Here is a 24,233-nt window from a genome sequence, read left to right as displayed (position 1 = left end):
TTTTTCACCAACTTACTGAGACTTATTTTAATTAAAGCTTGCAGAAAGGTCGTGGGCAATCACTGCAATCCACTAAGACTGTATTAAGTGTCATAATTACAAGCAGGCCTGCCAAATTCCCACCTTACAGCTTCTGAGTACATTTAGATAAATTCAGTCTTTCCTTCGATTTCTTAATTTGAAAAATGTTATAAATTAATTAATTAAAAAGAGAAATACTCACATATGATTAAAAAAATAACAAATACTCTCAATAAAAAGAAAAACTTTAATATGACAATTAATTAATACGTTTTTTCTTTCGGTCCCTTGTGAACTTCGGCCTCTTGGGACGTTCAACGTAAAGCTCATTTTTCCGATGCCGTCTTCAGCTTTTGAACGTAGCTGCAGCAAGCGCCTCTCTCAGCCTGTCCTGAACGCCTCCATTGGGCTAGAGGGACCACTATAAACATACGAAGAGTCCCAGCGAGAGAAGACCACGTCGCTTTATCCAAGTCGGACAACTTTTTGTGACTGTTTGTGTTCCCTAGAAAAAAGAAAAAAGAAAAGGCAACAAAACTGCGAGAAGAAGGAGGCTCAGGATTTGGTCTGCCTCTGCGACTTTTGTGGTTGTTGTAAAGGTTGAGCTCATTTTGATGTGAGAAGACGCAGATTTTTCTTGTTCACGCCGGATTTTTATACTTTTTTAAAATATATATTTTTAAAGTTAGTTAAATAACTTAAGGTGGATTATCTGATTGCCGTGAGTTCCAAACCTCGACAAGCAAAGAAGAGTTTATTCAGCTGGGAGAAGAAATCGGCATGTAGCGCAGGATCAGGGGTGAGTTCTCTTGCATGGGGGGAAAAAAAGCGAAAATCTACCTCAGTCAAAAAGACTTCAGTTTTGCTCTTCATGGTTTCCTGCAGATCTGGAAGTAGATCCAAACTCTTGTAAAGTCCACAGTAGGAGTGCTTAGATGTAGGCCAAATGACTTGGCCACGTAGGGCAAAAAGGAGATCCAAACTATTTTAATGCCCCCCTTTCTCCTGCACATAAACATGCATCACCATCACAGACAGAGCCTCTAAATCCCCCTCTACATCTAATAAGATAGTAGTCTGTGCGATTCCAGAGAAACTAGGAAGTTGGAGAACCTGTGTGTGGCTGGAAAACCACTGAAAGATTCCCCGGAGTTAATGAAGTAATCATGAAATCACACGACTGAACAGGGCTTTGGAGACCCGAGAGCCCTCTGTAAGACCCAGTTTGGGTTTGGGCAGTGGGCTCATGCCATATGGAGTGCGCAACACCTGGAATATCTGGCCCTTCCTCATTTATTTCTAATTTTTGCATGTGTACATTACATTTCCATAATCGCTGAGAGAGAGTGCGTCTGTAAATTCACCTCGTTGAATTGTATTAAACAAGCTTGGTGGCTGAATGGTGTGTTTGAGTATGAGCAGCCTTCCTCTATAAGATGATGATGGACTGATGTCCTCACACCCTGGCTGCAAACTGTGTGTACATGTTTGTGTAAAAAAGAAAAATGTGTTTGAACATGCACCTTGGACAACTAGCATTACTGTAAAAGGGGAGTAAAGGCAACACAGCATAGCTGCTGGAGGCGTAGGGTGCACACACACACACACACACACACACACACACACACACACACACACACACACACACACACACACACACACACACACACACACACACACACACACACACACACATACATCTGGCTGTCTTTATAAGCTCAAAGGCATGCTGCGTAAATTACATGGTGCCCGAGCAAGTGGCTTGGGTGTACACAGCAGTTTTAAAACACTGGTGGAGATTTTTAAAGGCCTAAAAGGCAGAGTAGAAACCTCCATCCATGCTTATCTTTTGTGCAGTAGAGAGTCACAAATCTCATTTGTCTTTCAGTGCCATTTTTGGCACTCTATTTCCTGCTTTTTATTCAAGGAAAGTTGCTGAAATGTTAATTCCCAAAAGGGGTGTTTTGTTGAAGGTCAGCCCGGTAAGATCATAATAGGTGTTTACTGCTTAATGTGAGCCTGCGTCTAAAAGGAAAAGTGGCTATTGTTTGTGTAGCCAATGGTCATTTGAGTCTAGTGGCCATTTGATTACGGTGTGGTGCAAACATACCTGTAATTTTGGTCAAGTGCTCACACTGCACCACAGGAAGAGAGGGGGGAAACAGACAGCAGCAGCAGTTATTGTAGTTATTGTTATAACATTTTAACCAAAGTGGAAGAAATGCATCGAATTCCTTCGTAGTCAGCTTGTGGTTCACTTGTTATTTTACACCATAGCTGCACTGCAGTAGAAAATGGAAGGTGTGAAGAAGGCTATGACCTCTTTTTTGTGATTAAAGTGATTACATGTCCAAGGCATTGACTTAAATACAGATGAAATTAATCTGCAATGATAGTTGTTAATCTGCTGATAGCTTCTTCGGCCATACCCAGTATAAAACACTCACATGTGCAACCAAAAGTCTCACATCTAATAGTAATGACACTGTAGTGCATTTTACATAAATCAAGTGTTTCAGTGTGTAAATATTAGTCCCCTATATCACCTTACATGCTAATACTCTACCTTTAAATATACTTTTTGTGTTGGAAAAATTGATGTTTAGCAGTTATTTCTTGTCCTTGCAATGCTTTTAACTTTAGTTGTATACAAAGACTGTATTTAAATGATGGATGTAAGCACCTCTATGCCACCCTTCACTTTGTGTAGTCCTGTTTTGAAGGCTCGATGCTAGTCATTTGCCTTTGACTATGTTGCCGTTTTGGTGTGAGAAGTGACCGTATTTGGATGATTAGGTGAAGCTCTGACTTCTTAGATGGGTTGTTTTGGTTCTTTTAAGCCCACACAGAAAATTATGTTGCATTGTTTCACCTCAGCCGGTCGTGCACCTCTCGATTTCTGTAAACTGGGTTGAAGACACAAGCGTACAATCATGTCAGCTTTTAACACCATTTTAATGATGTATCACTACAGTAGCTCCAACATTGGGAGATGTTGGAGCAGTTTGGAAAAACAAGACTTTTTGGGGGAAAAAGCTAAAGAAAACAAGACGTTTCTAATCCTGAATTTACAATAGCTAATGGATTCTGCACACTGCAGGTGTGAGGGGAGTTTATTCCACAAATGACCCACACTAAATCCTGCCTCATCTTGTTTTCTTCTATTCCTGGGAATGTCAAGTAAACCTGTTCCTAAGAGGCCCAGAAGCCTCATACCCCTCAAGTAGGTCAGCAATATATTTATGCTTTATAAACCATTAGCAGAATTCTAAAATCAATCCTTTTACACACAGGAGGCCAATGCAACGAGTTCAAAATTGATGTAATATGATCCATTTTCAGCATTTTGAAATAGCTGCAGCTGATTAATTGATGTTTTATTAAGTCCAGTAAAAACTCCATTACAGTAATCTAGCCTACTGAAAACAAGTGCATGAATAAGCTTTTCAGTTCCTTTCTTTGCCACAAGACCCTTGGTGAATTAGTGAAGTGTGAATCTATTCCCACAAGGTGCCAGCAGCAACAGCAGCATTAAAGCAGAGATGCAATATGACATCGAGTGACACAGCATAAATCAAATGTAAGCACAAAAAGCTAATGTTTTCCTGCAAATTATAAGTAAAAGTAGTACGTGAGCGCTTAACACTTCACTTTAACAAGAATTAAAGTAACTTAACCGTGTACCTTTTCAGGATTTTGCACAACAAAATGTCAACATTTGTTTACATTTGGGTTGCACATCACTGGCTGCTGGCATCTCCTCCTTTGTAGCCTGCTTGTATTAGATGTCATGTTTTTTGCCTCATGTGGTGGAGCAAGTTTGTTGTCTTCATCTTTAGCGGGAGCAGTTTTTTTTCCACGTAGCTTGTAAAGAGCTTTGTTTGAAATTTGTGAAGTAGCTCCTTTTAAGGTACCTGGGCTTGGATCACATAAAAACGTATAGAGTCTTTATCGCGAATGATATGATCATTAAAATTATCATGCCTCTAACTTTGAGCCCCAAAAAAGTGACCCCCATGCAGTTGTAGTGAAGGATGAGATGTGCACTAGAGACCGAAACAGTTTCTTCTACGCGGCTGTAAACATGTTTATTTCTGCTGTAAAGTTGGACATTATAACATGTGAGCCTATGGGGATTTGCAGGCTTTTAAAGAATGCCTCAAGTGGCCACTCGAGGAACTGCACTTTTAAAAACCTCCCTTGGTGGTACTACCAAGCTAGTTCTAAAGAAGTATTAAAGTTTTACCAATCAGCTGTGCTGGGTCGGTATCAGTAACAATACTGAACTTCTACCTAGGAGCAGAAACGCTCATGAATGAACATAAATCACTTACTTACCAAGAAAGCAGCTATTGTTTACAAAATTTCTATAAAAAGCTAACAAAAGTGATGTTACTGTGAAGTAATAATATAATGGCTGGCTGTAGGTGCAGCGTATGACTGTGAGGAATATCTCTTGTGCATGTGGTGAGTGTATTCAGTCATGCACGGATGCTTTTGTCAGATTTGTGCTCTCTGTGAGCGCTCTGTTCTCTCAGCCCAGCAGACAACAACAGAGTAGAGAGCGTGCTGCGACCTGTCCAACTCTCCCACACTCCACCAGGTGTTTTTCGTGCTAGGTGTCAGTCACTGCTAGCCCTGCCACCCACACTTAACAGGTTTGACCCCCGCTACCTCTGAACAGCCCAGAATTTAAAAACATGTGATTCTTCCTGTGATGTGGGACTCACTGTTCACAGAGTGGTTTGTGAGGAAGTTTGAGCATCAACGGGTGAAATTTTCCATTTGATCCTTCGTTTAAAATGTGACTTTTCCTTCCTTTGAGGCCGTTATGGGTCTTAGATACAGCCGGATGTCAACACGAGCAAAACCAAAGTGTTTCTGCTTTCATAGGCCTGTAAACTCAGTGCTACCGACGTCCCCGTTGGCTCCTGGGGGCTCAGCCATGAGAAAATACTGAGTGGCTTTTGGGTGATTGAGCTTGTGTGTGTGTGTGGAGTTGTATTTGTGTGTATGGTTGTGAGACCGTGATGTGGTTCCCAGGAGGAGATGAGAGGAGGGGGTTATGGAAAATGTGAAGAGCATTGCGGTTTGGCTGCTGCAGACTCGGTGGCTGACGATTGATGGTCCTGTGTTTTTGTTGTTGTGGCTGGGAGCCGCCTGCTATCAGTTCCACTGTCCATGTTTACGCACTCCTTCCTTTCTCGCCATCCTCACCAACTGAACCAACACGATAAGAGCCTGAGAATCACCAGCGTTGTGTCTCCTCTTTCCTTTCTGCTGCCTTTTCCATATCCTTGCTTATCTAAAGCCTTTGTTTTCTCATTCAGGTGCTGGGAATGACTTATATGTGAATTTTGAGGGCACATGTATACACACAATCCAACTCTGTGCCTCTCAGTTAAATATCCAAGTCTGCCTGCATGACATCAGTTCTCCGGTTTGCCTCCTGGAATATGAGTCGGCAGAGGAGCGTCATTGCTGGTTTGGAAAACCAGCATACGGACAGTGTAAAGCATCTGCCTTTGATCCTCCTCCTCCTCGTCATGTTTTAGTGACACTGTTTAGATTTCAGTGCCAGTGGGAAACATTGGGCATTCCCTATCTGTGACTGTCACTACTGCTACTGTAACTTCTATTGTTTTCCTGCACTTTTCCTTTGTTTCTATGGTATTTCCGGTCGTCAAAAGCTAAATATAAGCAGTTTGGCATCTCATTTGAATTCCAGTTCCGGAAAGTGACGTTATTTTGAGTTTTTTGTGATTGTGACAGTTGTTAGTGCTCACTGGCATGCCTCCTTCACTTGTTTTAAGGTAATGAGTAGCAGCTGAAAAGTAATTTAATCTGTTGATTGAAAAGATACACCGGACAAAATGTGCTGATTGCTTAAAAAAAAACTTTTTATAGACATATCTTTGCTTGGGATGATTCAAAGAATTAGCAAAATGCACACAAATGTATGTACGAAACTTTGAATCGAAGCTTCGTTTTGAAGGTTTGCCAGTGCGGTGATCCTTTCAGAGCAGTTCTGTGAATTTCAAAACCGGGCCTGATGTCTCCTTCGCTGATAGCAACGGGTATGTAAACAATGTAATTGGCGAGAGTCTGCTCTCACTTAGTGTAACAATTTTCTTCACCCATTTAAGTCCAGGTTGAAGTGAGATAAAGCTGCGCGCGTGTGTGTGTGGGAAGCTGCAGACATGGCCCCTTCGCTGTCTGCACGTCACAACTGTGCGAACGCTTTGCCCTGTGTTTGTGTCACTCTCGCCGCCGTGTCCTCAAGTGTGTTATTTGCGGGTGTGTTTGTCTCGGAGATATGGGGCTGGAGGAGTTAAAAAAAAAAAAAAAGCGAGCTGGAAAGTGAGAAAGCAGATGCGCTTGTTAGAAACACAGTCTGGTGGCCTGCCTCCACCATCTGTTTGCAGCTGTTAGTGTTTGTGTGTGATATACAGTATGTTTGTGTCTGTGCAGGGTGAGTGAGTGGAGCCTGTGTGCGGGGAAGAAAAAGGAGATGCATATATATATATATATATATATATATATATATATATATATATATATATATATATATATATATATATATATATATAATTTTTCTCTTTTTAATAAAGTATTTTTTTTAGGTGTAAAAGTGAGCACACACACTCACACACACACACACACACACACACATCCTCTGGGTCAGACAAAAACACACATGGCCAGAGTGTCAGATGACAAAGAGGGGCCTGATCCACAGTGCCAATGTCCCTGAGACGTGTCTGGAGAATAATCTCTGTAGTACTGTGCTTTCTTCAAATGTCTATGACAGGGCATTAGATCCACATTAAGAAAACACATGACTGCTCATTAGGAGTAACAAAGTCAAAATTTCGAGCAAAAAGTCAAAATATTCTTTTAGAATAAAGTCAAAGTTCAATTCAATTCCGTTCAATTCATTTTTATTTATATAGCGCCAAATCACAACAACAGTTGCCTCAAGGCGCTTTATATTAGTAGACCCTACAATAATACATACAGCGAAAAAACCCAACATATGACCCCCTATGAGGAAGAACTTTGGCGACAGTGGGAGGGAAAAACTCCTTTTTAACAGGAAGAAACCTCCGGCAGAACTAGACTCACGGAGGGACGGGGCCATCTGCTGCGACCGGTTGGGGTGAGACAACGAAGACAGGATAAAAGACATGCTGTGGAAGAGAGCCAGAGATTAATAACAAGTGTGATTCAATGCAGAGAGGTCTATTAACACTTTTAGTGAGAAAGGTGACTGAAAAGGAAATACTCAATGCATCATGGGACTCCTTCAGCAGTCTACACCTATTACAGCATAAGGCAAGGCAAGGCAAGGCAAGTTTATTTGTATAGCACAATTCAACAACAAGGTGATTCAAAGTGCTTTACAGAGACATTAGAAACAAGAACAAATAAAAAGCATGATTTAAAATTGATTAAAACAAGCAAATAAACTAACTAACTAATTAACAACAAACAAACAAACAACAGTATATATAAACAGTATATATAACTATAAACTGTGGAGATTGACGTTGCTTTACCCTCTATAAAATGCCTTGTGTAGATGACTTAGTGAAGTTTTACTAGAATCAGTTTTAGTAATAAGTAAACTACAAAGGAAATTACAATGTAACAAGTTTTTTCTTAATGTGGCCTTAATACTCATTGGTAAATATCAAAAGATGGCAAAGTTTATGTTTTAGTCCTGTACAGATTGTCCAGTCTGTACACCAAAGGCCAGTCAGACAAATACTGCACGTGTCTCTCTACATGAATGGAATGAGTACAGTGCTTTTTCAGATTTCGACATCTGCATACATGTCTTGACATCACCATTGCAATCATGAGGTGTTAGTGATAATACAGCCACATGGGCTACTTTGGTGCATTTTTAATCCACACATGAAACGAGCAGCAGCGGTGATTGTAAATGACGTTAGTCTAGTTTTAGTCAACTGGGAGCATGGGAGCTAGCTGTATGCAGTACTGTTTCCTGGGGGCATATCATATGCGTGTCTAACCTTACACCACAAGGAAGTTACTTCTGATTGGATTGCTTCCAAACTTGTCGCACCTTTCTACACAGCTTAATTAGATCTGATTACATCTCGTGTCATATTCGTTTTTATTTAGTTATCGTCTTGTTTTTGTCAGGAGGAAAAAGGCGGCACCAAGAGGATCGTGTGTGTGGCTAATAAACAGAAAAACACCTGAGGAGCAGCACTAATATTAACTGGGGCAGCTGGATAAACAACTGAAAATTCACCTTGTAGTAGCTGTTTAGGTTGATATTACCACCAGAGAATGAACCTTATGTCGCGAGAACCATTATTTTTAATTGTTGACCTGAACATTTCTTGCAGTGTTCATGTGTTGGAACTTTATTTGTGGTTGTTTATTTGGGTACAAATCACAGATATTCTCCGAATGCCTCACAAACTGACCAAAATGCACATCAGAACAACTTCAAACTCAGTGCTGCTTATCATTAGGTCTCCAGTGATAGTGTGAAGTAGATCGGATAAGCGCTCGTCGAGAAAAGTGAAGGGGACATGGACACACACACACACCTTCATTCACTGCTAAGATAATGCTCTGTCCAGGGTCAGCTAATACTCAGACAGACTTTGGTTGAATGTTTCCAGGAGTGTGTGTGGACTTAGAGGTGTGTTTCCCCCAAAACATTTCACTACTGAACTCAACTTTAAGTTAGTGGGCCACAAGAGGATCAGAGTCTTAAGAAGATTTTAGAAATATCAAACAAAATCTGTCAGTATTACCAAATTCTTTTGATTTAGCTGTGCTTGGAGTAGCAGTTCGCTGGGTTACCAGATAGGACAATACAGCAAGTTCACATAATACAAAATAATTTAGGTTAAGTAGGTCTTTGTTGTGACTGTTAACTGTCTGAGTGCTCAAACTATTTGTGAGTTTAGCTGCTGAAAAATGCAAGTGTGTGCTTGTTTTAGCCTTCTATGAAACACTCTATTTGTATTAATTATATAAAAAACAACCAGTAGTTCCATATTTCTTGATTTATGAAAACCAAATGCTTTAATTAGTTGTAAAAACGTGAATTCTGAGCACAAGTTAGCCGATTTACACTCCAGCTATTCGGTTTAGGTTCACAGACCAAATAGTAAAATGACTGCGCAGGAGGAAGTGTAATTACGAGCTGTGAAGCACCCATTTGTTTTGCTACAGTGCTTGTGTATAACAGGAGGGTAGCTGGGGGTGTTGGGAGGGCAGCGTTGGTATTTCAGACAGAGACAAGCAACAGAGATGAGATTGATTGAGTTACGCACGCTACACTTGCTTCCTCGCCTCTTGGCGGCCTGCATCTAATGGTCTTAGCAGTAGGTGACAAAGTGCTGTTTTGTTCCCGCTATTGTGTGGACGTGAATGGAGCAAAGCGACACAGGGGCTGGCATGAACCAGAGCAGAGGGGGAGCACGCACGTTAGCAGCTCTGCTCCTGAGAAGACGTTATGTTTAAAATGAGTCTTTGTGATGGTAATGTAAAAGAAATGGATATCGCAATTATGCCTGTTTTGATTCTAAGTTAGCAGCTTTAACCACCACCTTTTTTTTTGGCCTGTAAGTCACAGCATGTTTTGATTTGGTAAATTTTTAGGTGACCCCAGAATCTATCCCTGAGTGGGTAGAGAGGTGACTGGCAGAAAAACACTGCAGCCTGAGGCAAGCTGAGGTTTCTGCAGAAAATAAATCAGTCGAGTTGGGGACAATGCAAGTGAAGGAACATCTACTGGTTTTCTGCAGAAATTCCCCAGCTGAGGAAACCCATGTCAGCATTTCTTAGAAGAACACCAACTCATTTTAAATCCATCTTTTGTCAGCTGCTGACCTGTAGCTGGTTTTCAAATCCCGCCCACTTTAGCAACAGTTTTTACACCTGTCAAGCTTTCTATTCTAGCTCAATACAAAGGATCTCACTTGAAATTATTTGGAATTGGTCTCAGTTTTTGCATGCAGGACTTTTCTTTTGTTGGAGATTATGTATCGGAATTTCAGGAGCAGGACCACGCCTCCAAACACGCTCCTTCCGGTTGTCATCTATATAGGTTCCCCCAGTTCTGCAAGCTGTTCATTCTCGTTTACATGCCCCACCCTCCCTACCTCCTTGTTCTCAATTCTTTAACTTCTTCATTTCTATTTAGTGCATGGGGATCTGCCAGGCCCGGGAGTCATCGCCAGTCCCCTTCGAGGCCTTCCCTAAACCGCAGCTCAATTCATGTCAAAGCATTCACTTTTACCTACTAAAACACTGTCAAACCTAAAATGAGGATGTGGCCCCAGCTAGTGAAATGAGTATTTCCTGCTGTGCCCTTGTTTTGATTGTTGGCCTTAAAGGATGGAGAACAGGACAGGTATCTTAGAAGACAATTAGTTCAGAAGCTGATGAGACTCACGGGAGCTTCACAATGATGAAAACAGTTTTTCATGGCTTTGGTATGTGCTTAAATGTTGCTGATGCTGAAGTTTAAACTGTTTGTATTCTTATTTGCCACGTGTCACTTTATAAAAGGCCAGGACTGCTTTTTTTCTGACACTGCGTCACGCAATCTCGCTGAAGTTGCTGAATTGTTGAGCCCAAACTCAGATGTAGAATCCTGAACCAGTTTAAATACTGCAAAAATGGAAACTCCACAAACAAATTTACTTTACTCACTTAGTTAAAGTTGGTTAGTTAATGCAAGAATCTGCTTTATTTTTTCTTTCTGAGCATAATTGTGTGTGTCCAATTGTTTTGACATCCACAGAGTATGAAAAAAGAACATCCTCTCAATTTGTTTCTTTCTGTATGAATCAGAAAGAAAGCTAAAGTGTAGCACTTTTGCCTAAAGGAGCATCCATTTCATTCAAGCCTTTGTCAGATAATTTCACACAATGCTTAGTAACCCTATTAGCGGCAGGCATATCTCTTTGCATTTCAGGGCACTCCAGTGCACATCAGTAGCATTTCTTATGTCAGCTACCAGTAAATAAGCTTTCCAGAAAGGAATAGAAGGAATCACTGAAACTACAAAGGTATATGTAGAATGCACTCCAGACACACACTGGTTATGCTCACAGATGTCACGTTTATTTAGGGTTTTATGCAACAACCTGGGTGACCATCCCTTGACCACTACTTTCACTTTTTTTGTGGAGAAACTCGAGGCACTACTAAGCCAGCCAAGGACCAAATTTGTGCAGACACCTCGGAGGGTGTTTTCTCAGCACCACAACTGACCGGTACAGCCTCTGCATCTCTGCTGACCCCACACCAGTCTGTCTCTCAACCCGTTGCTTCCATCTTCCTTCACCCGGGAGCAAAACCATGAGATACTTAAACTCCTTAACTTGGGGCAGCAACTCCTTGGAGTAGGTCCTCCACCCCTTTCAGACTTGCCACAGTTGGCTGCAAACGGGAGGTCGTTACTAACAGAGTCCCATCAATACATCTTCTGCCGCCTCTTGGCTGTGCCAAGAAATTTTATCCCTTTAAAACAGAATCATAGTTACAACAACTATGATAATTCCACCCAATATTGACCCGTGGTTTTCTGGAGAGCTGTTACACCTCTGATATTGTGTAGTGACAAAAGCAGATTGAAGCGTGATGGTAAAAAAAACCAAAAACGTAGGACGCTTAAAACATTTTTAATTAAATACTCTCATTGCTAAATGAGGAAGACACAACTCGTGCACTGCAGCGTCAAATGAGTAGTGTTGATTCTTTGATGCACAAGCACAAAAATGCTCGATTAAAGATGTATCTGACACCAACCTGACAGAGAAAATGCAGATGTTTGTTTGCCATGGTGCTCAGTTAAAAGCATGCAAGACTAAAAGGTCAAATTTCTTCTCCTTTGCTCTTTTCGGCTAGCTCCCGCATAATCGTTTTTATCATGATTGATGTAAATGTGTGTAAAAATGTCATCCCACAACGCGTCTTTCAAAAAACCCCTATATACTTGAGTGGTAATGTGGTTTCTGGTCTAAGCACGCACGTTAAAGGGGAAAAAAGCTACTTGATTCCAACTTTCTTACCCCTGTGCAATATCAGTTGTGGGGTAATATAAAAAAACAACAACAACAAAAAAAAAACATAACAAAAGATGGGAATGGTTTCACATATATTTAGAAAGAGCTCACCCCTCTCAAAAAGAAAAACAAGCCTCTTTCCTCAGTTTTCCCTCTCGTTTCGTCTGTGCCACAAAATTACAATGTGCAAATTCATAAACGTATATGGTGTTTTTGCACGCTGGAAATAAACACGACGGTCAGGAGAAAAAGTCGCTGGAGCAGAACTGAAGCAGGGCATTTTTGTTTTGTTTTGTTTTTTTTCATCAAGGAGTGGGTAAGAGCCCAAACTATTGTCTGTCTTTCTGTCTGGCTTTACTCTACCACACACTCCTAACCAAGCCACTGATTACTAGTTTAGAGTTGCACCAACTGCTGTCTGGTCCTTTGGCTAACCTCTGAGGAACCTGGTGAAGGGGTGTGTGTGTTTGAGAGAGATCTTGTGTATATGTTTGCGGCGTGCCCTGTTGATGCTTGTCTATGTTTGTACACTACACAGTGAAAGTATGCGTCTTTATTTGTGTCTTTGTGTGTTTGTCTGTGTACTTGTTGACAGTGATCTTGGAGGCCTGGGTGCTCGGGAAACACTCTTGAGTCATTTTGGGAAGGTTTTACTGTCAGCCTGTGATGTCACTTACCCTAAGCAGGAGACAGTGGGGAGGGTCGCAGGGTCTGTGGTTAAGGGTCATGTGACGATTGGGGTCAGCGTGCACATATATCCTTAAGCGAAGCTGATTTACTCAACCGATGTCACTCGTTGAGGTTAGTGCAAAATGGCCGTTTAAAAAGAACGAAAGAAAGAAAGAAAGAAAACAACAACACACGAAGAAGATGATGCCACATTACCGTCTCAGAAGGACTCAGGAGTAAGGAATTTGTTACGGCGCCCAAAGAGGCAAGGCCATTACAAAAGATGAGCGTGAAGCAAGTGCAATTAAAATTGTAGCAAACAACCCGACTCTGTAGCTTCTTGCCCTCTTTCATTCAAGCCTGCCTCCCCTGTGTCTTTTTCTCCTGCTCACTCAGCCTTGTTATACACACACACACACACACACACACACACACACACACACACACACACACACACACACACACACACTTTTCCTTCCTTGTGGTGCATACTTGTGTCAGGTGTGCTCTGTTTTTCCAGTCAGGGTAGAGAGGAATCTGGGCCAGGGTCCAAGCTGACTATCAGCAGCACATAGCCAGAGCCCAGGACAAGAAGCAACACATCTTTACTCCACCTCCTTCTCCCTTGCTCCTCACCTAATCGTTGGAACATTGCCTTGTCATGTTTTTGCTCTTTTTCCCTCACATTCATGCATGTGTGTATTTATTTTCGCATAATTTTCCTTGCTGTCTTTTGTAGTGTTCAATTTTGGGTCTCTTTGGTTTGTCTGTGTTTTAAGGAGAAGTTTTTTCCCCCTTCTTTCAAGGTGTGGAGCTTTTTTTTTTAGTTTTGTAATCTAGTTCCTGTCTAACAAGGCTACAAAGTAGCCACCACCCTTAAAATGACACTGCTTTAACTATTTAAATTTAATCCCATTGATATTAGCGGGATTATTTGAAATTCCTTAGCGATTGCTGGCTAACAGCTCAGTTTAAAGCTTACTTTTTAAAATATGATTGAGTATGTGCGATATACAGAGTACACCCCTACAGGATGTACTCTGTTCCGCCTTTATATCTGTCATGCTCTTTTTCAAAGCACTTTCCTCATTACAGACATGAAAGCTATGAACTGATGAGCACCCCAGTTGCATTCAAAGTCATTCCCAAACACCTAGCTCAACCTTTTAAACTTCCCCGTGTGTGTTCTCTTGTTTACCTCACGAGTTCACACTTCTGTTTCTTATTAACAACAAAGATGTGGGTTTTTTGTTGTTGTTTGGTTTTGTGTCAGTAGCTGGCAAAAAGTGTTTCTGTGGCAACATATGTGCCACCACCGCAGGCGTGTGATCTTACACACACCGCTGCACTGTACTCCACAATGTCTGGCACTGTGCTGCTGTCGAGCAGAGAGAGCAGAGATAAAAAGGAAAGGAAGGGCCTCCCACACAGGCAGATAGAAGCTCCATTAGTTCCTCAAAGCCAGCTGCCGGGTTCAGATGGATGTCTGCGCACGACCGTTTGATGTCTGTTCATCCATAGCCTCACATCTCTGACTCTGTCTCCCAGCTTCGCCCGACACCGGGCCTCATGGGAGTCCAGAGAGCGCAGCTGCCCGAACTATAGGATAAAGCTGTCTGGCTGCTGCCGTACCATTCCTGTGCTGTGCTAATGCTCTAGCACCACAACTACTCCTTTTTTATCTGCTTTAGTTTCTGCTTGTTTATGAAAGGTGGGAGGGATTATTTGAAAGAATATTCACTGATTAGAAAACCATCTTCGTTCTTAGAAAAGGGAATGTATCCATAAAACTCTAAATAGTTTTTTAAGCCAGTTATGTGTTTGACTGACCCTCCTCTCTTATCTCTCTTTGCAGCACCTGTTTGTACTCCGTCTCCTCCTCATCTTCCTCCTCCTCTCTGGACACCTTTGGGAATGGGCCAGCGCCTTGCCAGGTTGCATCTCTCCGCCCGGTGGTGTGGCTGGCGTCGTGCGAGAGTGAGGAGGGCAGCAGCCAGGTCATAGAGCCCGCCCACCCCTCTCTCTGCTTGCTTGCTCTCGAGTGACATTTGACCTCTGACTCTGCCACGGCCCCGCCTTGACCTCCTGCCAGCCATGCCCTTCCGGCTGAAGCTGCGGCGCACAAGGCGCTACAATGTCCTGAGCAAGAACTACTTTGTGACGCGTATCCGCCTGCTGGACAGCAATGTGATTGAATGCACGCTGTCAGTGGAGAGTACGGGACAGGAATGTCTGGAGGCGGTGGCCCAAAGGCTGGAGCTGCGGGAGGTTAGTGTTGTGACACATGTGCACGTTAGTTTGAGATAGTATGACATGTGATAGGTTTCTGACACATTTGTCTTATCTGAGCTTGCAAGTGTTATAAATTGTCTGCCGTTGGCAGCTACAGGATGTAATTAATGGGGAGTTGGAGTGGGCATTTGTTTTTACTCTGAGTTTGGTTGTGTCTGCCACGCGTCTCTCCCCACACCCTGTGCATGTCTCCCTGCCCTCTGCTGCGTCTCTCCTTCACTGTCTTTGTTTGTCTCTAATGAAGCGTGCTTACGTCTGTCCTCTCTTCACTGCAGAAGAAAGACATACTGCTCGTCCTCTTGTCTCCCCTACCCCATGGGTCCTTCTCATTCCTCTACTTCTATTTCCCATTATTGTCAGTGCTTTTTTTCTACCAGCAGGTGGACTTCTGATGATTTTTTCCTTTCCTTTCCTGTTCTTCCACCTTAAAACACAAAGTAAACGAATTGTCTGTAAAAAGCATGGTTTGTCTAGGTCAAAGATCACATGACGATTGTGTGCGTGTTTGGCTCAAGGGTGATTAAATTTGATGAACATGCGTGCTCAAGAGTGTGTCTGCACCTGCTGGAGCTGCTGACAGCGCAGAAGAGCGGGGGGGGTGTACTCACACAGAGTTGTGGTATTTGCTGGGTGTCAGTGATGTTATAAATGAGGCGATGAAGCACCCCAGCTGTAGCGGCTGTCTGCCCCTCGTGTGCACACCGTCTCAGGATTATGTGTGCGTCAGAGTGTGCGTGTTGTTTTGGTCTTCGCTGTTAAATCTGAGGTCTGAAGCGTGTGCCCGTCTGCACGCATGAATGTGTGTGCGCCGTTTCAGTTACCAGCTTTATTACTTTCTCTCTGACTTTTTACTGGCCAAATCTGTGTGCTCAACCTTTTATGAAACCTATGAAAAATGCACAAATACACAAAATAACCAAACATTAAAAACATGACATTTAAATGACATGTTCTGCCAAATGTACTGCGTGAGATAAAACGGTGGAAAAAAAGTTCACGAGATCTTTACACAGAGACAAACCTGTGCCACTAGTATGTTGTGTTTTTACAAAAGTCAATGGATTGTGAGCTGATGTGTGTGTTTTCATTATGCATGGATTTCCTGACAACATGGTGGCATCTCATATCAACAATTTCTTATCAGAAACATCATACGTGAAGGGAGAAATAAACTGGTCTATTCTTGCTTTTTGTGTTTCACTTTCAGTTTAAATATGTTCGTTTTGTTTGGATAGGAAGACTAATGACTTTCCCTGGATTTAGTGAGCTAGGTAATGATTCCACTTTAATTTTAATAGTGTTACGCTGCTGACGTCAAAGGTTTTGTCGGATTTTAAGGAGAAATGTGTGCTTTTAATTCAGGCGCTTAATCTCTCAATACTTTTCAGTGTATTTCTCAACTCATTTACCATTTCTCTCCTGAGAAATCCCATCTAAAGATGCACCAACTGCAGGTTTCTTGGCTGATTCCAATTTCTGTTTTTTTTTTCTATGCGTGACCTGCAGATTTTGATTTTTGCTGATTCTTTGCTCACTGAAAAAACTGAAAAGTAGGGAAAATAAAGATGTAAAAATAATTGAAAATGAATTGCTGTACACCCACTTTTACCTGATATATTTTACTCAGTTGGTCTCATTAGCCCTTTGCTTCCACTATTGCGAATTAATTTATTTGGCTCTTTTATACTCCTTTTGGTTTACACAACTTATTTTTGTTTCCTCACCCCCTGTATTTAGACACATTACTTTGGACTGTGGTTCCAAGGGAAGACCCAGACCCCGGAAAAACGTTGGGTGGAACTCGAGAAACCCCTCAAGAAGCAGCTGGACAAGTTTGGCAATGAGCCACTGCTCTTCTTTGGAGTCATGTTCTATGTTCCCAATGTTTCCCGGCTGGAGCAAGAAGCCACCAGGTAAAGAATCTTCAAATGGTAACTGTGAGACAGTTACGCAAGTCACTGAGAGAGCCACATAATCAGAATGCAGATGTGCTTTAGCTTTATATAGAGAATTGCAGTAGTAACAGTGCTTTCCAAACGCTGCCATAACACTGCAAAATCGTCTTCTCATGACTCTCATCACTAATTGTCAATATTGGTTGACGTTTCAAAGTGGTTCTGGCTACAAAGAAGTCAAATGTGATCAGTCTCCTAAAGTAGATGATTACTGTCCCATAACTCTTCATTATTTAGAATGCCAGGAGCTTAAAAGCAGTCACTTTGAAAATGTGGAGAAATAAAAATGTAATTTTACATTTAAACACCAGCTGGTTTTGAAAGTCTGGTGGCCTTCATGGAGCTTTTGACTTATTTCATGGTGCCTTTTGGAAGTTTTTTAATGAAATTATCAGACAAATAATAATGGCTTCCTGTGTAGTTAATTAGACTGACTGTCAGTTTTAGTAAATTACATTCTACTTTTTATGTTTATTAACAAGCTGCAATACAACCATAAAGTTTATAGATGGATCTAGCTATCCAGTCTTATTATTCTTAGCCGATAACTTCCACGGCCAACTGCTCCCCATCCTTGTGAGTAATTATGGTCGTTAAAATTCAAGCTAATGTTGAAATTAACAAACAACTATGGTGTTGTCCATCCTTTATATACAGTCTCTTGCAAAGATTTTGGGGAAGGTTAGCCTGCGTCTATCATAAGGTAAAATATATCCATAAAAAGCAGCATAAACCCCTAGTAATTTCAAAGTTATATCATTTGATAGGAACACAAAAAAGTGGAGAATGTTTTGTACTTAGGGGGATTATGCATCTTCTACCTTCAGACAGAGCCAGTTTATTTTTTCTCTGTTAACAATCTCGGGCCTCAGTCTCAGACTGGTCAGCGACCATCTGATAACTAGTACCTCCCTGGTTATATAAACACTGCTCGCTTAGGCAAGGTGTGTATTTTGCAACCGGCTGCTGTAGGTTGCTGGCTAGCGTGAAATACACGATGCTGCACTGAATGGTGCACCTTTTCCTTGGATGGTGAACATTCTCTTTTTCTCATTTTCAAATTTCACCACAGTTTGGTGAGTAAATGGCAAGCGTTTGCAAACAAGTTGCCTTCTTCCATACAAAATGTACAGATGACTGTGGCAATCTGCTAGCAACCAAAACAAACATAAGGAGGTTTTAGGTGTAGCATCCTTTTTTGGCCGATTTCACCACTTGCCATCCGGTCGCGGGAATACAATCATCTTTACCTCTTGACCAGAGGTTGCCAGTGGTTTGCCGACCTGTCTCTAAGCCTCTGTGAATGAGGGCTTACTGGTAAGCCATCCTAACTTCTCCTGGCTTTAGCTTCATAGTTAGCATACCAATATGAAGGGGAAACTGATCAGCAGCTAATTCCCAGGAAGACAGTGAATCAGAGTTTTCCAGAAACTTCAAAGAAACTTCCTTTAACATCTCTTTGATGACATAGATAATGGCATCAGCGGCATCCAGTCTTTCCTTGTGCCACTGTGTGTGTGTGTGTGTGTGTGTGTGTGTGTGTGTGTGTGTGTGTGTGTGTGTTTGAATGAGTGTGTGAATGAGCATGTTGGGTATCTGTGAAGAGTGCAGGCAAGGGTCAGTGTGTAATGGACAGTCTGCCGTCTCATATTCCTTCACACACTCTCACACACACTGACGCGCCGAACTCTGCAGGTCTGCCTCACACTGAGCTGGTGAATTTGTGGCTTCTGCTTCTCTGGAAGTGGGAAAGGTTGATTGCAGGTCACAGCTTGACGTTTTCACACTAGAGTTAGTTTTAAGGTGTGTGTGTTTTTGCCAGCGTGTTAACCCTTTTATAGTAATTCTGAGAACCATGCATGCCCGCACTTAGCCTGTTTTGAAAGTGGTGAAGTAATTTATTTGTGAGCGATCTGACAGAGGAGAGTAAATTGTCTAGAGTGTGTCTGCAGGTTTATTATACAGAAGCCAGGATCTGCTCTGGTAAAGGGATGGTATTCATGGAATCCCCTGAGGGCTCTTATGATGTGTGTGTGTGTGTGTGTGTGTGTGTGTGTGTGTGTGTGTGTGTGTGTGTGTACACAGGGGTTATAGGGTTGAGGGGGTTATGATGGGGGCTTTGGGGCAATTTAGGAAACAATGGCCGTCTTTTTTTTTTTCAAGCCCCCCTTTCTCTTCCTTGCAATCCCTGTACATGGTGTCACCCGTCTACTTTTTATCAAGAGCAGATCAGCTTAGTCCTACATTTTTGCTCTTTCTCAGTGTTCCTGTGTCTCCTTCACTTTTCTCTTTTCTTTGTTTTCATCTGTTAGTCAGGAATGTTGGCACGACCGTCCAGCGTAGGAGGCGGACCACACATTCCTTGCAGCAGAAGTGCGGGGGGTAAAGGGGATGGAGAGAAGAGAGAAGGGGGGAAGGGGTGGGGGGGTCTGGTTTACAAAACATATGCACACACACACCTCAAACAATCCCCCAAGAATCCTCTCAGAAGCCAGCTGCAGCCCTGTCAGAAGTTACAATACACCACATTGTGAGAGCGTACGCATACCCACGAGGCAGACTTTTCCAAAAGACCCATCCTTTAAAAAAAATAAATTATATATATATATATATATATATATATCCAGGCCTCTGGTAGAGGACCCGAGCTTGAAGGATAAACCGCCCGCAGGGGCGTGCTGGGTGTTTTTATATTATATATATATATATATATATATATATATATATATATATATATATATATATATATATATATATATATATATAAGGGGTGCAACGATACACAAAATTCACGGTTCGGTTCGGTTCGACACTTTGGTGTCACGGTTCGATATTTTTTCTATACAAAAAAAATGTTCATGCCTTTTTAATTTGTCATTTATTAAAATTATAAATATATATTTTAACTCAAAAGTACAGTTTTTAAATTTAATGTTGCTGAAACAAAAGTAATTAAAAAAATAAATATATCTCAGGGCTCTCAAAATTTCAAAATCCCTGGTAGCCCTTCGGGCAGGGACTCTTCAGTTTTTGGTAGCCCAAAATAAATGTAAGTAGCCCGAATAAAAAAAGAGAGCAATTTTTTGATTGATGTTTTGTTTCCTGTTTTGTTTCCTTTACAATATTATACATTAAAGTATAATATTGTAAAGGAAACAAAACATTAATCAAAAAATTGTTGAAAAACAAATTACAACATTGTATAAAAATTACAATCATCAACTCAAATACTTGGTTCTAATTGAACAGAAATTTCTATGAACTTGTAAGAACTGTGTAGAACATGAATCAGTCTGCGTCAGATCCTGAATTTGAAATTTCCGCTGAAGTCACGGGTAAGAGACAAGTGGAACCAAGATCTAGGCCATTTGCTTTTTGAAGTTTGCAAAGACTGCTAAATTTTGCCAGTGGTAGTTCACTCTTTGCAACATAGTACGCTGTTCTAAACAGATTTTTCAGGTTTATTTTTAGTATGTTATTTTCAATTGGTGTTCTGGGAAAGATATTGCAGACTGAGCAATAATGCATTTCTCATGGGTTCTAATGGGGGCCTTTCTTAAAATGACTGGTCCCAGTAACAAAGGCGCTTGTCGACTCAGAAATCGAGAGAAAACCAACAACACACCCGGCAGAACATTATGTTATTTACACGGGTGCACACAAGTGGTCCGCATGTGCGCATTCGCTGTCAAAATAAAAGACGCGCACCAGATAAGAAGTTGCAACGCGCGTTTGCGTCCATATAAAAAGCACTGTTTTTGTCCGCTAGAGTGGGATTTTCACGGCACATTCCGCACCACATCTCTGTGCGTTCATCATTTGTTTGAAGCCAGCTCACCTCCTGCAACCACTTTTCTGAGAATACGTGCTTCTTTTGTGGTTCGGACTCCTGACATTTCTTTGGAGGTGGAGGAACACCAAAGTAATTGCTTAAAGGAGCTTCTTCGACATCTTTAAGAGTTTTAAACAAATGTCTGTTCTCCTCCAGAAAATCTTATGTATGCAAACACGCGTTGCAACTTCATATCTTGTGCGCGTTTTTTTATTTTATTTTGACAGCGAATGCGCACCTGTGGACCACTTATGTGCAGCCCCGGTTATATAGCTCGTCATATTGCAGCCACAGAAATTCTTTTGTCCATGAAACCATAAAGCTGCACTTTCTTTTTGCCTTATAGTCTGATTTGTCATAACTTTTCCATTTTGTGGTAAGCTTTTCTTTGGCTGTCACTTCTTCACCCTGACCTGTCTTATTTGGCTCAGCAGACTAAAATATATATCCTGCTGCTTTTACACACACACACACATAACGGTCAGCGATTCTCTGCGCGATCAACCTCTCACATGTTTAAGCTTGCTGCGGGAGATTTCACTTGTCATGTTTGCATAGTAAGCTAATGATTGATAAGACGATGTCAGAGGAATTGGTGCGCAAATTATCATCACTCACCAATCAGTACTGTCGCTCTCTATACACAGTTCGCGCGATTGCAAAGTGAAAGCAAAAAACAAGCACAAATTCAAACGCGATTTCAATATGTCACATATTGACAGTGGCTCACCGATGCCAATGACATAATTACCCAGCTACATTTCCGAAAGAATGCAAAAGCATTGACATATATTTTTCCTTCCTACAATAGCCCGACGGGCAGAGCAGAGATAGATTTTGGTAACCCGACTGGAAAAATTGCTAGCCCCGGGACGTCGGGCTAGCGATTTTGCAAGCCCTGTATCTGATTGAGGAATCACTCATCTTTGGAAAAGAGAGTTTATTACAGAGAAATGGCTCTTTCCAAAATAAAAGCTATACTATACGCTTCTTCTGGGCTATATTCTCAGCAGCATATTGTAGCGGGTCAGGGCTGTTCGGGGTTCTGTTTGTACAGTTATGTTTTGTTTATGTTGCCATAGTGACGGGTGACGCCCTCTCGCTGCGACGGTGTGTCCTTCCGGGGTCAGAGGGCGCCCTGTGTGTTGTTGTTGTTGTTGCTGTGCGGTTGCCGCGCTGAGCAGTTAGCTAGCGGCAGTGTTCTTCTGCAGATGTCAATAAACGGCTGTGCTCCCTGGCTAGCTCACCGGAAGCAAGACCAAACGATACCTCCGTCTCCTCGTTGTCTGAGCTCGCCACAATATTAAACATATCAGGTCCCCATAAGGAGAATCATGTGCTAACGGCTGTCTAAATGACTCGGGTAAAGTTTGTAGCATGCATGCTTGTTGTTTTTGTCTGCTTCCACTTGTCTTTGCACTAGGATGATGTCTGCGTAAATGTGCAGTCATATTCGTTGTGTTCCCACTAGTGCTGTCAGCGTTAATCTCGTTGAAATGACGTTAACGCCACAACATGGCAAATCTCCGTTAACGAGCTACCCCTGCATGGGGCTAGACGGCCAACACGTTAACGAGCTAACTGCTCTAACACACTAGTTCCCACCCATGTAATTGAGCATTGCGTGGCACATCCAACATACTGTTTTACTTTAGTCCATGATGCGCTTACCTTCAGGGTCATACGTCACATGAAAACCAAAGTAATTCCAAACGCCAGATCTGAATGAGGGTGGGGGAGGTTCAATTTGCCATGTTGCAAGGAGAGCTTAACTTCTGTCTCGCTAGCTTGCCCTGAGCTCTTCCTTTTGACGATGCTGTCTGTGTTGAACGCTCAGTGGATCTGCGCTCGACAGTGCAGCCTAGGCGGAGTAGTCGAATGCAGATTCACTGAGCGCTCAACACAGACAGCATCGTCAGAAGGAAAGTTGATAAAATAAATTACAAATTTTGTATTGTTCGATACATATGCATACCGAACCGAAAGCACTCTATGAACGGTTCAATATCGATACGAGTATCGTTGCACCCCTAATATATATATATCGAGCTGTAAACGATCTCCTCAACTCTCAAAACATCTTTATTATCCAATACGCCTTATGATGGGTTTTACTAAATTCAAATCGCTCTGTCCTTTGAGAAATCAGCCAGTCAGCATGGGAATAGGCACAGTCACAGCTCCCTTTTTAAAAAAATACACGACATTTATTGTCTGAAGGTTGATCGGGATCAGATCCAGGAAGGCACATCCCTGTCATTGCTTCTACACACCTGGTCTGATGAGGGTGAGGTGGGCGGGAGAATGACAAAGGCAAAGAGGAAGAACAAGTGGGGGCAGAGAAAGTAAAAGCTTGGCAGCAGAACTCAGCTCACGTTTGAGCCTTGTTATTTATGTGGTTTGAGCTGTCTGCCTGTGTGTATTTATCGCAAGACCTTTTACATATTTATGTATCCACGTGGTAAAGTCTGTTTGTTTGGGAAAACCGTGTGAGACAGAGTAGATCTGGCATTTTAGGTGTTGGTGCTTTGAATTAGTTTTATTTCCCAAAACCATTATTGAGAAAAGTTAAATTAAAGGGCAAAAAAGGTTATTATTTTGAATGCATGCTAACTCTTTCACATTCACTAAGGTAAGATGTGATGCATTTTGGTGCATTTTAACAGCAATTTAGCAATACGAAAACATTAAAAAAGAACAAGTAGAAATGAGACGGGCAAGACATTTGTAGACGTTATCTCTTCTGAGAAGGTAATGTATGGTGTGGTCAGGGCTTTGATGTTCAGTATTTGGCTGATATGTAGCCTGATATTGGATCTCCCGCTCTTCCCATCCGTAGAGTCATCTGTTTCTTCCTCCCTCGCTTCCTTTCTCTGCAGCGGCAAAAATGAGTCAGAGCAGGGGAAGCTGGGGTCTCTGCATCCATTACTGTATATACTTACAAATTCACCATGCAGAGTTCTCCAATATACCCTATAGTCATAATATTTAAATGTTTGGTCACTCCTACTTCAGTTTGTAAAAACACAGACTCTTTGTGCTTGTGTGATGAAATATGTCCATAGCTGTTATAATGTTTTTCTAGGCGTCTATCCAAATTGTTGTCGGATATATATATTTATTTTAATACGTTGGGGGCATTTCTTCATATGTGTCCACTTTCACTTGGAATGAAGGTTGAACCCAATAGATTTTGGTTACAGCTCTCTGCGATCTCACTAAACAATTAAAATATTTCACACTTAGTCAGATACTAAATTGGTGATAATTATCTTTGATTTACTCTTGTTAAATTCCCCATGAGCATTAATTTTTATATATTATCCTTAAATGACGTGGATGTCAACAGTACAGTTACTAGGCAGCAGTTACAGATATACTGTACAACTCACTTGTAAA

The 24,233-nt window shown here is 41.7% G+C and overlaps 1 protein-coding gene across 1 annotated transcript in view; it reads left to right on the top strand.

The window, feature by feature from the left end:
- Positions 1 to 432: 432 nt before the first annotated feature.
- The window catches only part of LOC146617115 (tyrosine-protein phosphatase non-receptor type 14-like), an 88,245-nt gene continuing 64,444 nt past the window's right edge, over positions 433 to 24,233 (top strand). The window contains exons 1-3 of the mRNA XM_085372121.1: positions 433 to 820; positions 14,611 to 15,023; positions 16,785 to 16,960. Of these exons, the coding sequence (XP_085228247.1) occupies positions 14,850 to 15,023; positions 16,785 to 16,960 (350 nt within the window). The 5' untranslated portion in view covers positions 433 to 820; positions 14,611 to 14,849. The remainder of the gene's footprint in view (positions 821 to 14,610; positions 15,024 to 16,784; positions 16,961 to 24,233) is intronic.

The sequence above is a fragment of the Diplotaxodon limnothrissa genome, linkage group LG15 (assembly GCF_057381915.1).
Source record: "Diplotaxodon limnothrissa isolate DT_005_m linkage group LG15, D_limnothrissa_male_GT1.1, whole genome shotgun sequence".
In the NCBI taxonomy this organism is placed as follows: Eukaryota; Metazoa; Chordata; class Actinopteri; order Cichliformes; family Cichlidae; genus Diplotaxodon; species Diplotaxodon limnothrissa.
This window is presented reverse-complemented; position numbering and strand designations above follow the sequence as displayed.